Source organism: Phascolarctos cinereus, unplaced genomic scaffold (genome assembly GCF_003287225.1).
Source record: "Phascolarctos cinereus isolate Bilbo 61053 unplaced genomic scaffold, phaCin_HiC Scaffold_2;HRSCAF=192, whole genome shotgun sequence".
NCBI lineage: Eukaryota > Metazoa > Chordata > Mammalia > Diprotodontia > Phascolarctidae > Phascolarctos > Phascolarctos cinereus.
Window position 1 is genome coordinate 75,694,014 of NW_027555625.1, and position 17,943 is coordinate 75,711,956.

The 17,943-nt window shown below is 37.6% G+C and overlaps 1 protein-coding gene across 15 annotated transcripts in view; it reads right to left on the minus strand.

Moving 5' to 3' along the window:
- The window catches only part of LOC110193229 (zinc finger protein 69 homolog), a 56,807-nt gene that overhangs the window by 19,010 nt on the left and 19,854 nt on the right, over positions 1–17,943 (minus strand). For 14 of the 15 annotated variants that reach the window (XM_020964889.2, XM_020964890.2, XM_020964891.1 and 11 more), the window contains exons 4-5: positions 6,023–6,149; positions 2,814–2,906 (exon numbers count right to left, since the gene is read on the minus strand). In XM_020964889.2, the coding sequence (XP_020820548.1) occupies positions 2,814–2,906; positions 6,023–6,149 (220 nt within the window). Of the gene's footprint in view, positions 1–2,240; positions 2,369–2,813; positions 2,907–6,022; positions 6,150–17,943 lie in introns of all 15 variants that reach the window. The other variant, XR_013484542.1, reaches the window with a different exon arrangement.

Genomic DNA, 17,943 nt, shown 5'->3' on the forward strand with positions numbered 1-17,943 from the left:
GTTACAAATATCTTTATCCTATTTTAGATTCAAAAAAAAAACAGAGGTTGTGCAAAGTCACACAGTTTGTAAGTGGCAAAGCAGACTTGAACTCAGATCTTTGGATGCTAAATCCAGGGATTTTTCTACTATACTAGATTGCTACACATAGAGGAACAAACATGATATGTAAAAAGAATGGAAACTAAATGAAGAGAAAGCAATTGAGGAATTAGAAGGAAATATACTTTAGCCTTGAGACAGCTGGCATTATAGCTTTCGGATCAGGGCAGTGACAAGATGAAGATTTAATCATTTATATGCTTGCTGCAGTGTCATTGGTGAAAGGTATCATAAAAGTGATTGTTGAAGTTAGGGTTTAGAGGTTAGGGTTAGTTTTAGGGTTACGACCTGATAAGAGATTGCTAATATTATTGGGACACAGAGACAAAGTTTCCTATGTCCTGTTGTCAGAATGATAGACTTATAAAGACAAAAAGGAAAAATGAGTAAATTCAAAAGAAGACCATAACACAATTAATAAGTATACATTAAAGCAGGGATTCTCAACCTTTTTAGTATCACAGATCACTCTGGCAGTTTGGCTAAGCCTATCAACTCCTTCTTGGGTAAATATTTTTAAGTGCATAAAATACAATACATGGGATTAGAAAGGAAACCAATTATGCTGAAATAAAGATATATTTTTTTTCCATTCAAGTTCAAAGACCAACTGAGATTAACCCATAGACCTCATCTGTGAACCCCATGTGAAGAACTCCTGCTTTAAAGGAAAACAAACCCAAAACCCCCAGTAAAATATTCCCAGAGATCATGGAATAGCCGCAAGGAGCCTCCAAAACTGTTCGACACACAAATAAAACTTGTAAAAAGAAATTAGGATAGAGATTAGGTTAGAAATGAGAGGTTCGAATAACAGATTCCTAAAAAAGATCATGATGTACCCCCAAATTAAAATAGCCTGTAAACATTGGCCTAATCATCAATAGATACACTTGGAAATTCAACAAAAAAGAGGATTTCAGTTATTCCTGCAAAAGAAACAAGAGAAGAACATTCCACCTGCAAACAATCCAAACAAAACTAAAACAGAAGCAAAGTAACTAAGCACAATTATCGGGGAAAAAACTGAGCTATGAAATTAATTCTCTCTTGTTTCTAGACTGTCTTTAAAAAATATAACAGAGAGGGATCAGCAAGGGACAAAAGTTTCTAAAGGGCTACATATTAAAAGGAAATAAGGAGCCAGGCATAGTGGCAAAGATGGCCTCAGAATCAGGAAAGCCTAGCTTCAAGCCCTGTCTCTAACACATGTCAGCTGTGTGTCCCTGAGCAAGTCTCTTAACCTCTCAGGAGATTAACCATAAATTAGATTAACTTCTCAAAGATGACCTTGAAAAAGCCAATCTACACTGGTAGAAAACGTTGCTCACCTGAAGCTCACTACCCTGATGAAATCACATGTTCAACAAAAAGAAAAACAAAGGGTGGGGGGAAGGAGTCCAAAGAAGGTAAGAAGGAAGGACTGGATTAACATTCTGTGAACTGAATCTCATGCTCCTCTATAAGTGAATCAATATCTTCTGCAGGAATAAAAATACAACAGGAAGTTGTTGTTCAGTCTGTGTTGTTCAATGACTGACTTCGTGTTCCCATGGATTATATCGTCCGTGGGGTTTTCTTGGCAAAGATACTGAAATGGTTTGCCATTTCCTTCTGAAGTGGATTAAGGCAAACAGAGGTTAAGTTACTTGTCCAGAGTCATAAAGCTAGTAAAGGTCTGAGGCCAGATTTGAACTCAGGTCTTCCTGACTCCACTTCCTGACTGCTTTGTCTACTGAGCCATCTACCTGCCTCCAACAGTGGCAAGTAGCTCCAGTGAAAAGAGGGAAAGCAAAAGACACAAGAGCTGGAGAAGGGAGCAGAGAAAGAACAGTAATTTCTGCAGCCTGATAACAAGATTTAGGGGCCATGGAAGAGCAGAAAAAATAACAGAGAAGGAGAAGGACTGCATTAGAGTCCGGGACAAGAAAGCTAATCTAGACAAAGTGATAGAATACTGCTCAAGTACATCCATGGATGGGGGTGAGAAAGAAAGAAAGAAATCTTTTAATGGGTCTTTACTGGGCACCCCAAGAAATCACCTTCTCTAAACAAGAGAAGTGAGGCCCTCGGCTATGGCCAGAGGTCAAGGTGGGGAGGGAAGGAGAGACTTAACTCCTGCAGAAGGACATACTGACCTTGAGAGAGAGTGTCCATAAGCAAGAGATAAGATCAGTCTTCTTGACTGTGTGACTCCCACTACACCTGATTGCCTCCTTCAAGAGCTGATATTTTTAGGAGGGACTACATCAGAAAGCCTCATAAACTACATAAAAATTCAAAACATGAAAAAAAAATCCACTTAATGGTGGGATATCTAAGTGGAACTATGCTGTAGCAGAAGAAAATATAGGAATAACAAAGTAAAACACCCTGGCTAGATAAATGTGGGAGATTAGATTCAAATTAAGGAAGAATTTAATAATTGCTGCAGCTGACCAAAAATATAACATGCTGTGTCAGAAGCAGAGGGCTCTTTGTCAGGGATATTGCAGAGGACACTGATTCATTGGGTATTAAGTAGGACCAGATAACCTCAAAGATCATTTTCAACTCCAAGAATCTGTGAAATGATTAGGTGAAGTTCAGGTATCTAAGGGAGTTCAAGACAAATGGCTTCAGGTAAGGAGACTTACCTAATCACTTCTTCCAAAATTCCACCCTTTTAGGACTATTACAGTGATTTCTTCCTTCTGGGTTCTCACACTCACCTAGGCGGTGGCTTTTTGGAATTTCTTTCTTGGTCCAGGGGTCTTTTCCGTGCTTCAGCTGAGAAATCACATCTGGCTTGGAAACGGGATGTCCTGTTTATAAGGTAAAAAGAAAAGATTTGAGTATTGGTGACAGAAGATAAAGAATCAGAGCAGAAATCAGTGCCATCCTATTGTTCTTGTCTATACACAGGAACATTCTACAACCCCACACTTCAGCTGCACTCTTTTGAACAAACACCTTTATATTCTACAATATTTCCTCTATGACATCATATATTTTCTCATATTTTGTGAAACCCATATTTTCTCTGACAATTTAGTATCCTTTGCAACTTTCTCCAATGGAGGCTACTCTTTCAACTCTCCATAATTCATAGCAGTGGCAGCTATGCTTTGGAGTAGACAGAGTGCTAGACTGAGAGTCAAGAAAGACCTGAGGGGCAGCTAGGTGGTGCAGTGGATAGAGCACTGGCCCTGGAGTCAGGAGGACCTGAGTTCAAATCTGGCCTCAGACACTTAACACTTACTAGCTGTGTGACCCTGGGCAAGTCACTTAACCCCCTGCCTAGCCAAAAAAAAAAAAATAGAAAAAAAAAAGACCTAAATATATATTTGGTGGTTAACTTCCAGGCACTTTAGGGGCAGTTAGGTGGCGCAGTGAATAGAGCTTTGGCCTTGGTGTCAGGAGGACCTGAGTTCAGACACATAACATTACTAGTTGTGTGACATTGGTCAAGTCACTTAACCCCAATTGCCTCACCCCCCAAAAAATTTTTTTTTTTAAAAAAGAAAGAAGTGAATTCAAATCTTGCTTCAGAAAGTGCATGATCCTGGGCATATCACTTAACCTCTCTATGCCTTAGTTTCCTCTTTTGTAAAATGTGGATAATAGTAACACCAAACTCCAAGGGTGGCTGTAAAGATCAAATGAGATAATATATTGTAAAGCACTTTGTAAACCTTAAAGTGCTTATGCATGCTAGCTATTGTGGTTATTACAGTACCAGAATTTGACATACTTCATTGTAACATATTTAAGAGTGACCATCTAGTCTAATTCATACCTAAAAGGAATCTCCAGTATAACATACCTGACAAGTGTTGATGCAGATTCTATAGACCTTCAGTTTTGGGGTGGGATGCCCAGCACCTCCCTAGACAGCCCACTTTCAAACAACTCTAATTATTAGAAATGTATTAATAATAACAATAATAATAATTAATATTTACATAGCAATTTAAGGTTTACAAAGCACTTTACACATTATCTCAGTTCATCTTCACAACAAACTTGTGAAGTAGGTTCTGGTATCATCTCTGTGTTAGATGAGGAAACTGTGGTAGCTAATGGCTTCCTTCAAGACTCAGGTCAAATCTCCCTTTCTGCAAGAGGCTTTCCCATCTACTCCTTCTAATGCCTTACCTCTAAGATGACCTCCCATTTACACTGTATACATCTTGTACAGCCATAGTTGTTTGCATATTGCCGCCAGTTAGAACGTAAGCTCCAATAAGGGCAGGTACCATGGCTCCGCCTTTCTTGGATCCCCTTAGTATAGCACAGAGCCTGGCATACAATAAGTGATTAACAAATGCTTATTGATGATAATGATGAAGTTATCTGCCTAGGGCCACACAGCTAGTTGTATCTGAGGCAGGATTAAAACTTGGATCTTCCCGACTCCAAGTCCATCACACTCTCCATGGCACATGCAACTGCCTTAACAGAAAAAGTCTAATTTCTTTTCCACATAACAGCCCTTCAAATGCTTGAACATAGCTACCATGTCTCCCCTGAATTTTCTTTTTCTTGGCTAAACATCCACAGTTCCTTCATCCAATTCTGATATAACATGGACTCAAGGACCTTTGATATATATCCTGGTTGCTCTCCTATGGATATTCTCCAGATTTATGATGTCTTTCTTTAATACTAGTGCCCAGTACTAAATACAGTACTCTATGTTTGGTCTGATTATTACATAGTAGAGAGGGACTTTCATCTCCCTCCCTAATTCCTGGAGGCTATGCCTCTCGATATAGTTCAAGACTAAATTACTTTTGTTGACTATCACAATACATTGATAACGTATATTGAGCTTGCAGCACACCAAAACCCGCATTTCTTTTTTCAAATAAACTTCTATCTAAACATGCCTTCCCCATGCTACATTTGTAAACTTGATTTTAATCCTAAGTATCACTTCATCTTTATTTCTACATGTTATTAGATTCAACCCAATGCAGGTCAAGATTTTTTTGTATCTTGACTCTTTCATCTACTATGGTACCTATCCCAGCTCCAGGATCTTCTGTAACCCAATGATTATGCCATCTATATATTTATCCAAGCCATAATAAAAACTTTAAAAAGAAATCGACCAAACATATATCCCTGGACACTCCACTGGAGGCTGCCAAACAAGTTAACACTGAGTTAACAATTAACAAATTCTCTTTGAATTTAGCTATACAACCTGAATTTATCTAATTGTATTGTCTAGTCCACATTTCTTGTTCCTTTCCGGAAGAATAAAATGACATAATTTATCAAATTCTTTGCTAAAATCCAGAAAAACTGTATCTACAATGTTTTGCTTATCTACCAGTTTAGTAGCACTGTTAAAAAGCAAATCATGTTAGTATGACATGACCTATTTTCAATGAAGCCGTGCTTCATTTGCAACCTTGTACTCATTGCATCCTTTTCTTTATTTTCACTAATCATCTCTTTAATGGTCCATTCTAGAATTTTCCCAGGAATAAAAGTAAAATTCAAAGGCCTACAGTCTGCTAAAGAAAATTCTCATTTTACACCCTATCTCCCAAGCCATCTGTGTTCCAGGATAGGTATTCCCAAGTACTTTAAGTAATTCTTGTATGGAATAGTTTTCAATTCTCTCACTATCCTGATCACTCTCCTCTGAATATGTTCTTTTATCAATATCCTTCCTAAAATGCAGAGCTTACAACTAAACAATATTTCAGCTATGATCTGACCAAATAAAAATATGATGATACTATGGCTTCCTTTATCCTAAAAACTATGCCTGCAGGTTGCAGAGGAGTGGACAGGAGAGAAGATAAAAAAGGAAGGAAGGAAGTTATCAAAATATTTTTTAAAATCACATTCCTGGACACCTGGTTGAGAAAACTTACTCTTGCCTAACATTACTCCATGAATCATGCAGGGAAATAACCCTTACCCATTGAAGCCAGGTTCCTGTAGTTCTCCAGCATCACATCTCTATACAGACCTTTCTGAGCAGAATCAAAATGCCCCCATTCATCTTCGGTGAAGCTCACAGATGAATCCTTGAACATCAGTGATTCCTGAAATACCAAGTTTTTTTTAACTTTACTTACTTATTTTACAAGCATTTATGACCTTTCCCTTTTACAATCAAAAAGACAGAAGAAAGGAAGGAAGGAAGGAAGGAAGGAAGGAAGGAAGGAAGGAAGGAAGGAAGGAAGGAAGGAAGGAAGGAAGGAAGGAAGGAAGGAAGGAAGGAAGGAATCAAAAGCAAATTTTTTTTTACACTAGCCATGTCTAAGAATATGTGTTTATTCTGCATTTTAAACCCCTTCCCTTCCTGACAGGAGGCAGGTGTCATGTTTTATCTTTCGACTGCTCAACTCAGACTCATGATTATCATTGAATTAATCAAGGTTCTAAGGTCTTTTGAAGTTTTCTCTATGATGTCACATTATATATATAAATTATTCTCCTGATTCTGTTCACCTTATTCTGCAGTAGCTCACAGAGTTCTTCCAAGTTAACTCTGAAACTAGTTATGACAAAATAATATTCTATAACACTTGTATGCTATAATTTGTTTAGCTATTCCCCAACAGATGAGTACTCCCCTTAGCTCCCAATTTTTTACTACTCTGTGAAGATTATAGTTCTGTATATATGAGTCCTTCAAAAACATTTTTACTCAAGACTAGAACAACCATCCTGGAGCCCTGAAATGGCCTTGGAGAGAGATGGCAACATTCGGTCAGACAACAAACAGTTATAAAAGACTTACTATGTGCCAGGCACTGTACTAAGAACTGGGGATACAAATGTGAAAAAAGAAAAACAGTCTTTGCCCTAAGGAGCTTTTACATCATAGTCATTTCAGGAGATCCAGCATCTACTGCTTCCCTAACCCTCCCCACCACCAACTAAAACTTACTTCCCTTTTAACAAAAAAAATGCAATTAAGCGAAACCATCACATTTGAAAATGTAAACAGAATGGTTCCCTAATAATCCCTCCCTCAAACCTGTATTAAGTGAAGAGGGGGAAGCATGTTTTATTATCTGTTCACTAGGACCATTTCTGGTGTTTTCTTTACTCAGAGTTTGAAAGACGAGCCAGAATCTAATAGGAGTAAAAGTAAATTGGCAGGATTATAGGAACCAGTATGCTTGATGTTTCAAGTCAAATAAAACCTTTATTTTGTTCCATACCTGACAATAATTTAGCCTAACTCAGGCTGTATTGTGAAACAACATAATATGTAAATTCTCCATCAAAGATTGCTCTGCCCTCTGCAGCCACAGCACAGTGGCTTCTAGCAGCTCAGGGACTGGGAATGTCAGGTGAGGAGCCAAAGCCAGGAGGAAGGCAGGAAGTGGGGCAATAAATAGGGTTAAGGGAGTAGTCAATTTATTTGGTCTTTATGTTTTAAATAGTAACAACATTTAGAAGAAAATAATATAAAAATCCTCATAGTAGGATATTTTGCAGTAACAAAGAACTGGAAACAGTAGGTATATGACTGGGGAATGGTTTAAAAAATAAATATGGCATATGAATATAATATTACTGTATAGATATGATAAATATGAAAAATTCAGAGAACCATAGGAAGATTTGTATGAACTAATGCAAAGCAAAATAGGCAAAACCAAAGTAACAACATATCCGATGATTACAAAAATGTAAAGGAAAAGATCACGAAAAGGAAACCAAATTGTGAGTAACTGAAATACCAGCAATGATTCTGGAGAACAGATAATGAAACATGCCTCCCTCTCCTCACTACACACAGTTCTGAATAATACTAGGAACCATGTTGTTTACATTTTCAGATGTACTAGTTTTGCTTAACTGCTTTTCATTGTTACAAAAGAAGTTTTAGCGGAGGATAAAGGAGGGGGTAGGTGCAGGATTTCCAGAAATGACTGTGATGTAAAAACAAAAGACACCAATAAAACATTTTTTTAAAAAAGGAAGCAAGTACCTTTAGTGGGAAAAGATTTTTGAATTGGTAAATATATGCCAATACTGATAATTAAAAAAGCTGTTCTAGACTATGTGGGACTTATCAAGTAGGACATATCAAAGAAGTATAAGACATGACCTATATCCTTGTAAAGAATGCAATTTTGTTCAGTTGGAAAACACAGCCATGACAAAATTTAGAAAATAATATAAGGCAGAATATTTTCAAGTCCTAAATTATATGGTAAGTACATAGAATCAAGTTGTTTCTCCTTCATTTTCTTTGAAGAGGACCAATGACATCACAGAGTGATGTCTTGACTTGCTTGTCAACCACATTTAAGTGAGGCGGAGTTGCACAAAGTCTTCAGCCTCACTCTCTCTTCCAGAGTCACTGAAGTTCAGTGGCAAGACGAAGGTCAAGATGATCAGCTATGGCCTGGTATGCAGTGGATGCACAAGCTCTAAGCACCCCACAATGCCTGCTTCAGCTTCCTTCATGGCCATTGGAACAAATTGTTCTCATCTACCCATTCCACCAGGGGAAAGTCTTCATGTGTTTGGGGGAGACATTCCCCGGTTCATCAATGGATGAGGCCCGTTAGTTACCCTAACCTAGTTTAGCCTGTCTGCCAAGACAGGTTTCCCAGTAAGTGGCTGCTTCACATGCTACCATTTCTAAAGCCACATATGAGAGCTGGGTAACGATGGACATCAAAGGTGGATGCACATCTCTGAAAAGAGCTTAGCAAGCTCTCATACCAGAGGCGCTAGTCCTCCCTGAACATCCCATAGTATGGAGTATTTCACAGATGAAGAGATTGGGTAGGGTAGGGAAGGAAGACAAGCCAGAAGAATTACAGAACCTGAGAGTAAGAATGTCCTCTAAATTATTACAGATGTGTAGTTATCTTGGTCACTGTTTTAGTATTTCTGAGACTAGTTATATACTACTTCAAAAGGGAAGACACTTCATTTAAAAAGTTTTAATTGTTAAACATTCTTTCTTAAAGTAAGCTGAAATTATTTCCCTCATACCTTTCACCAATTGAACACTAATCTATAAAAACATGTGGCCATATGGTATGAAATTGGTAAAATTTTGTCCAAGATTAAAAATATTAAAAAGAACAGCTACAGTACCAATAATGCAATTGTTTTGATGAAAAGAGTAATACTCATATCTGTATAGTGCTTAATGGTTGACAAAACACTTTCCTCATAATAATCCTGAGTGAGTTATATTGGATGTGCTAAGACAAAGGTCCACGTTATATCTCTCTACATTCTACATTGAGTTCTTCACTTTAAATAAATAAATTATTTCTCAATAGTAATACAGATAACCTAGATATGTAGAAATGAAATAAAACAGAGAACATAGTTCAAATAAATAAAGGCCTTTGACTGACAGAGATACAACAATGTTTTTGCTCTGTTTTTAAACAAAGCCAGGCAGGTAAAGAGAAGTGAAAAAAATGTAAACAAGGTGAGAAAGACTGACAAAAGCAGGAAGAAAAAACAAGAAAAGAACAATCCTATCCGTGGTCATGAGAAAGCAAGAAATCTAACTTATGATTCTAAGAATACACATGTTGCCATTTTTCCAAAGGTAAATAAGTGGCCTCTGAGTGTCTTCACTTAGGTGTGTGGGGGTCTAGTGTAGACATCTAATAGAATGGACTGCTACACATTGTATCCCAGGATTGAATCTATGTACCTCTTTTTATTTTGGAAGAGGTAGTGTCAATCCAATGCTCAACAGAAGCCCAAAGTACATTCAAGATGCTCAAAAACTGCAAAGACTGGGCAAGGGAGATGGACAAGGAAAAGCAGAGCCCCATACCCCTCTGTTCTCTAAGTATATGGTAACCTACTTCCAAACAAAAAAAGATTTCCTGGAGAGCATTCATTTGACTGCTGACATTGGCCAAGCAGAAATTTGTCTAATTGTAATTTCTCTCTGGCCTCTGAAGTGTTACAAAATAAGTCTAACTCGTCTTCTAAAGAACTTCAAATATTTGATGCCATGAATTACTAAGTAGTCTAGTAAGGATGGGATTGATTGAATTATTCAGCTGTTAGCTCAACCTACTGAGAAATTAAATGATAAAATATAGTACCTTAAGTGAAAACAATCAATCAATTATAAGCACTAGACTATGTGGGAAAAGTCCTTTGAACTGGAATGTCTTAACAGAAGGAGGATTCAGATCGATTAAAGAAACTTTGTCACGCCCTAGTGGTTCTATTAAATTTTCAATTGATTTGAGAATGTAGTCATTAGAGAAGCTGGAGCAAGAGTAGTGCTGTAATAAAACTCTGAAGTGAGTTTTACTATATCTGAATGGAAGAAGAAGCCTAGGCTTCAGCTTTGTCCTGTGTCTCCTCCTCATTTCTTGACCCACCTCTGACCAGGTGAAGAACTTCAGAGGGTATGAAGGATATTGGACTTCTCATTTTCCCATTGGCATCCTAGCAGCCTCCCTAGATGAGCTGCCAGCAATGTCTACATTGAGATCTGAGGACAAATTGGACAGCATTTCTTGGCCCCACAATGAACTGAGTAAAGAAATTATACACAATGACTAAAGAGAAACTCTTGAGCATCCCACACATGGGAGAAAAGGACTTCAAGAAAGTAGGGGCTATGAGCTACCCCTTTGCTATCTATGTAATCTAAGCTTGATCTAATTTTCCCCTGAACTTTGTATGTACTTGTGGGACCATCACAGATGTTTTATACCAACTGTTCTTATTGTATCAACTTGGTAAATACTCCTAGAAATTATTCTCAACTGATAATCTTGAGCAGGGAAGCATGTAGGTATGGGCTTGAGCCAAGGTCTCTCCACGGGTACCCCTAGAGCCCTGAAGGGATGTAGCCTTGCTCTGAGACCCAATACTTGTCTGTAAGACCAGGAATTATGATAAGGATCCTCAAAATTTATATTGGCTACATTTTTTACCAGACAAAGATTCCCAGTTCTCTCAACCATTCCCTCTATGCAATTTTATATACCCTCATATTCCAGTTTCTCAACATCCCTCTTAAAATGGGAAGCCCAGAACTGAACACAAAACTTCAAGTATGTTATAAACAATGTAGTGACAGTGGTTTTGTTACTGCACCACCACCACCACCACCACCACCCAGTGTTTTTCACTATATATTGATTAATGCAATTTATAATTGTATTAGTCTTTTTAGCAGACACAACACATTGCTGCCTCATACTGGGTTTAGAATAAAGTAAAAGTTGTCATCAAATAGAATGAAATAGAAAAGCCTTCATTAGGCACTTATTTTGTGCTAAAATTGTACTAAGTGTGGGGGATGCAAGTTGAAAAGTACAACAGTCCCTACTCGCAAGGAACTCACATTCTAATTAGAGAAGACACGCATATAGGACGTTTGGGTGCAAGGCAGATGTAAAGCCCCAGCACAAGTGTGGATGACAAAGCTCAGGAATCCTTAGGGAAATGAACTTGCTATCTAATACATCTCCCTCATTATGCTTGTACAGTTGAGGTTTAGAATATAAATACTACATTGTGAATATGTCCTCATTAAACTTCATCTTTTAAAGTTTTGACCAAACTTGCACAACTGAAAATCTTTCATGAATCATGCTACTTACCCTCTCTTAAGAACAAAAACAAAAAAAAGCCCCACCAAAAAAAGTTATGGTTTACTCTGCAACTCCTCCTAGGTACTATCTAATTTATATTTTTACCTGTTTTTCATTGCTGACCTCTTCAAACAAGTGGTTTATTTACCTCAATGAATTTGCAAAACATTTTAAACAGCTCTGAGGTTTCACTTCACCCTGAGCAAATTAGCAAAGATGACAAAAGACAGAAATAGTACAACTTAAAAGAACTATGGGAAGACAGACACATTAATACATCATTGGTAGAGCTATAAATTGGTCCAACTTCTTCCAAAAAGCAATTTGGAATTATGCTAAAGAAGCAACTAAAATGTCCATACTAGAAGAGAGTAAGGGAAGAGAAGGGATATTTTCAGAAAAGAGCAGAATGCAAAAATGAATAGAGAGATAATATTTTTTAAAAGAGAAACTTCTATAATATTCCAGAATTTGAAGAAAATCAATACATTAGCACCCACAAACAGGAGCTCCTGAAGGATCTCACCATCGTCAGGGAATGATTCATTCATTTGCACTCTGCATCAACCATCCTGAATGATACTGATAAACATCTTTGATGAACATGTCTCCACTATATTAACTTGATATTGAAAACCAGATGACCATTAAACATTGTCATCCTGTTGTTGCATCTGTCACAAATCATGACCTTAATCTATGCGTGGGAGCCATCTGGTTGAATAAGAGTCTTTAAGGTTGCATTTTATTATACCAAACAGTGTATTATTATCAATAAACAATAAAAAGTGGAATCTTTAATTCTCTGTATGCCTTTCAAGTGGTGTAAATGTGATGCTACAATGGGGTATAAGGTATTATTTTTGAGTGCCTACCCTTCTCATGTTTTCATTAAGTAGACACTTAATTTATGCAAAGATGGTTCTTATAAAGTTTTCATAAAGAGGAAGTAGGAATATAGATCAGTAGTTACCGAAGTCTTCTTGTTTACTTTTTTTCCATGATCATCCCCAATCATTGGCTTTAGTTATTTTATGAGGTGATTTTGCTCATAACATTGAACTTTCCATCTCTATAAGCTTTTTGTTATTGTTTTTAAGAAAAGAAAGAAATCTTAAGTACCTCAAAATTTATATTTCTATTCAGTCTACAGACCAAAAGAGAATTCCATGTGAAACCATGCATCTCCATGTCCTACTGCTTGCTTTTTTTTAAGTATATAATACATTTTACATGTTACCTTAAAAAGCGTCCTGCTTATCTGTGCTTCCTTCCAAACTTCCTTCTGTTCTGTATATTTTTTGAAATATTACAAAGTCTCCCCATATTGACACCACTATTGATAACTTCCATCATCCCCCATTTTAAAAAGTGAGAGAATGAAGTAAGGCCCTTGTAATAAACAAGCACAATCAAGCAAAATGAATCCACACAATGGCCATGTCCAAATGCATGCCTCTGTACCCTATATCTATCACCATTCTATCAAGAGGGGGTTAATATGCTTTATCACAGATCCATGGCTAGTCATTGAACTGATCAGAGTTCTTAGGTCTTTTAAAGTTGTTTTTCTTTACAAAATTGCTGTACTTGTATAAATTGTTCTCCTGGTTGAGCTCACATCATACTACCCTAGATTCTATGAAATATTGTAGCATATTTCTTATGGCACAATAATACTCTATGACATTCATATACCACAGTTTTTTCAGCCATTCACCAGTTACCTGAGATGATGGAGGTGGCCCTATAGATTTTGTTTCTTTCTTTTTCCTCTCCCTTTAATATTCCCTTCAGGATCAGAAAGTTTGGTTTGCTTGGGATTATTCCTTCTTTGGAATTATTCTCCAGTTTAATCTCCATTTTCCTATCCCCACTTGTCTCCTTATTGAGTTTGGTGTATTTCCATTGTTTGTTTGCGCACATGCAAGTATGATCAAATCTTTTGTCCATTTCAAATGAGAGTGAGGTTCATTTGTTGCTCACTCTCTCCACCTCTTCTTCCTCCATATCTGTATACTCTTCTAACACACCCAATTATGAGAAATAGCAAGTTCCATACCCTTCTTCCTCCTTTCAACACAAATACATTTCCTTCCACCACCCTCCCCCTTTCTTTTTCACGTCTTTAACCTTCAGAACAAAACTAATCCACTCCCAGGACCTCTGTTTTTCATATTCAACTCCCCAAATAACTTTTTAAAATTAATATTCTTAAAGAGACACATTTATTTCCCCCCATTTGAGTGTTAGCACTATTCCATCATACAACTCAAACGCTCAAATAAATTGACCTTGTTTCTCTTGGACTTTCTTGACTATTGTGTTTGCATTTCAAAGTTCCTACTCTTTTCTGGTCTTTTCATCAGAAATGCTTGAAAGTCCTCTTCCATTAAAGGTCTATCTTTCCCTCTGGAGGATTATACTAAGCTTTGAAGGGTAAGTTTTCTTCATTTGTAAGACGATCTTTTGCCTTTTGGATATTGCATTCCAAGATCCGTTATTTATAGCAATAGCTGGCAGGTCTTTTGTGATATTTTCTATGAATCTTAGGACTTGAATTTCTTCTTTCTGGATGTTTACAGTATTTTTTTTTCTTTGATGTGGGAGCTCTAGATTTGGGCTATGACATTCCTGGGACTTTTGCTTTTGAGGTTTCTTACAGGAGGTAAATGGTAAATTCTATCTTTGCTTTCTGGATTTAAGAGATTTGGGTAGTTTTCTTTCATGATTCCTTGATAGGGAGCATTGAGAATTTTTTTTTAAATCATAGTTTGAGCAAGCCCAATGATTCTTAAATTATCTTTCCTTGACCTGCTTTTTTTTTTTAGGTCAGTTGTTCTTTATATCAAATAGCCTGCATTTTATTCTATTTTTCTAATTTTAGATTTTTGTCTTAATGATTTCTTGCTATCCCATGGAAGTATTGATTTTTGTTTATTTGTTTATTCTAGTTTTTAGGGATTCTGTTACTTGGGTAAGGTTTACTACCTTCTCTTCTAAGCTACTTATTCTTCTAATTATGTATTTTTTTACCTCTTCCTTTGTTTCATCTAGGCATTCAGTGGCAAGTCTCCCCACACCTGCCTTTCTTTTTTCTTTTGAGTCTCTGCATGCAGTTACTACAGAAATACTCTCTCCTTTTGAAGATCTTGAGATTTTCAATAATGTTTTCTATTCATCAGTGTATTCTTTGATTTACTCATATTTCTAGTTTTACTCCCTAAATGAGAACTTCGTGCCAAGGCCAGGCTCAATCCTCCGCTGTTTTTGGATAGGGTGGTCTGCCCTCCTTGTTCTCACCTTGGATTCCTTGGGTTCTTGCATCTCCCAGGATTAAGCCCACCTGCTTGCTGAGGTTCAGAGTGCTGAATCTTTTGAGCCTTCTCTGATATCTCAGGAGAGAATGTTAGAGACTTCAGAGTTCTAAGGTTTAAACTATACAAACCTAAGCACTGTGGCACTATGTTCGTCATTGGCTACTGCCTGCTGCCACTTCCTAGGTTTTGAAAGTTCCCACCCTGGGGCTTTCCTACAGCCCTGGGAAGCACTGTACTTGCTGCCTCTTGACATAGAATATTGCAGTCTACACAAAGCCTATCTCTGGTAATATGAGGAGCTACCTTGTTCTGGTTTTTCTGGAGGGGCCCCCTTTCCTATTCCACTGATTCTAGATGACTTTTTGTACACTTTCTCGGGTAGAGGAACTCACTATACTTCCTCATTAGATTTCTTAATCATTATTCAGCTTGGTATGATTTTCAAGGTTTGGAAGAAGTAAAGATGTGATAGCTGAAAGGTCTGCCTCTTATTCAGGCAGCCATGTTGGCAGGAAGTACCTCTGTCAGTTTCTGCAAATGAGCTCATGTTCCAAAATGGCCTAGCCCTTGGTTATCCTAACTCTTCGTTTGACCAGAAAATCAAGCATATACAGATTGGGGTTGTGTCTGAGCTACTTTATGTAAACCTCCATAAAATGTGCTACTTGTATACTCTTGTTGTATTGCCTTTCTTCCATTTCCCATCTTCAGCATCAATAGCTTATTTGAAGAGATTAGGTTGGATCTGTTGTAACTGCATTCCAGATCATCTTCTCATCCTTTACTATAAGTTGGTGTTTATTTTTATCTAAGTCACTGGTCTTACTACATATAAGCCCTAAGTCTTCCCAGTCACTCAGGCTCACAACCTAGGTGTCATCCTGGACTCCTTACTCTCTCACACACACCCCTATATCCAATCAGTTGAAAAATCCTGCCATATCTACCCTTGTAACACTTCTCATATTTGCCCTCTTCTCTCCTCTGAGATGCCCATCACACTAGTGCAGGCAGGCCCTTGTCACCTCATGCCTGGACTATTCCAAGAGCCTGCTAGTTGGTCTTTCTGCCTCAAACTTTTCCCAAATTCAGTCCGTCCTCCTCTGAGATGTCAAATTGATCTTCCTTAAGCACATTTCTGACCATGTCATCCACCTACTCAATAAACTCCAGTGGCTCCCTATTACTCTCAGGATCAACTATAAAATCATCTGTTTGACTCTTTAAAACCTAGTCCCTTCCTACCGTTCCAGTCATCTGATACTTTACTCCCCTCTGTTATTGTGAGATCCAGTGACAGTGGCCTTCTTGATGCTTCTTACACAAGATGGTGCATTTCCTGACTGAGCATTTTCACTGGCTGACTCTCACGTCCAGAGCTCTCTCCCTCCTCACTTCTGCCTCCTGGATTCCTTCAAGTCTGAGCTAAAGTCCCACCTTTTGCAAGAAGTCTTTCCCAGCCCATCAACTGGGCAATGGCTAAACAAATTGTGGTAGGTGATTATGATGGAATACTATTTTACTATAGGAAATGATGAGCAGGATACTCTCAGAGAAAACCAAAAAAAAAAAAACCAACTTATATGAGCTGATGTAAAGTGAAATGTACCGTGTATAAAGTAATAGCAATATTGTTATATGACCAGCTGTGAATGACTTAGCTATTCTCAGCAATACAAGGATCCAAGACAGCTCTGAGGGACTTACGATGAAAAATGCTATCCATCACCAGATAAAGAATTGATGGTGTCTGAATGCAGACCGAACCATATTTTTTTTACTTTATTTTTCTTGAATTTTTTTTTGTCTATGATTTCTTTTATACCATAACTATTATGGAAGTGTTCTATATGACTACACGTATTTAACCCATACTGAATTGCTTACCTCAGTGGGAAAGGAAGGTGGGGAGGGAGGAAGGGAGAGAATTTGGAACACAAAGTTTTAAAAATGAAAAAAAGACCTTTTTACATGTAACGGGAAAATTTCTAAAAGTACTAAATTAAAAAAGCCTTTCTCAGTTCTCTTTAAGCTTAGGGCCTTTCCTATTGGAACACTAATGCATTGTTGTTGGAGTTGGAAATGATCCAACCATTCTGCAGAGCAATTTGGAGCCATGCTCAAAGGGCTATAAAACTGCATACCCTTTCACCCAGCAACAGCACTTCTAGGTCTGTATCCCAAAGAGGTCATAAAAATGGGAAAAGGACCCACATGTACAAAAATATTTTAGCACCTCTTTTTGTGGTGTCAAAGAACTGGAAATTCAGGAGATGCCTTCAATTGGGGAATGGCTAAACAAGTTGTGGTATATGAATGTAATGGAATATTATTGTGCTACAAGAAATGATGAGCAGGTGGACTTCAGAAAAACCTGGAAAGACTTAGATGAACTGATGCTGAATGAAGTTAGCAGAACCATGAGAACATTGTACACAGGAACAGCCACAATATGCAATGATTAACTTTCATAGACTTGGCTCTTCTTAGAAATGCAAGGATCTAAGACAACTCCAAAAGACTCATGATAGGAAATGCTGTCCACATCCAATTTTTCTTTTTTAAGGCATTCTTCTCCTCATTGGCTTTTTGGACCTTTTTGCCATTTGAGTTAGACTATTTTTTTAAGGCATTATTTTCTTCAGTATTTTTTTGGGTCCCCTTTAGCAAGCTATTGCCTTTTTTTTCGTGATTTTCTTGCATCACTCTCATTTCTCTTCACAATTTTTCCTCTACTTCTTACTTGTTTCTCAAAATCCTCTTTGAGCTCTTCCATGACCTGGGACTGATTCATATTTTCTTGGAGGCTTTGGATGCAGGAGCTTTGACTCTGTTGTCTTCTTCTGGTTGTATGTTTTGATCTTCTTTGTTACTCATGATCCCAGCCAATTACTTGAGTTTTAAACTGTTTGTTAAGGTAGGGGTCTGCTTCCAGTGCAGAGAATGTACTGTCCCAA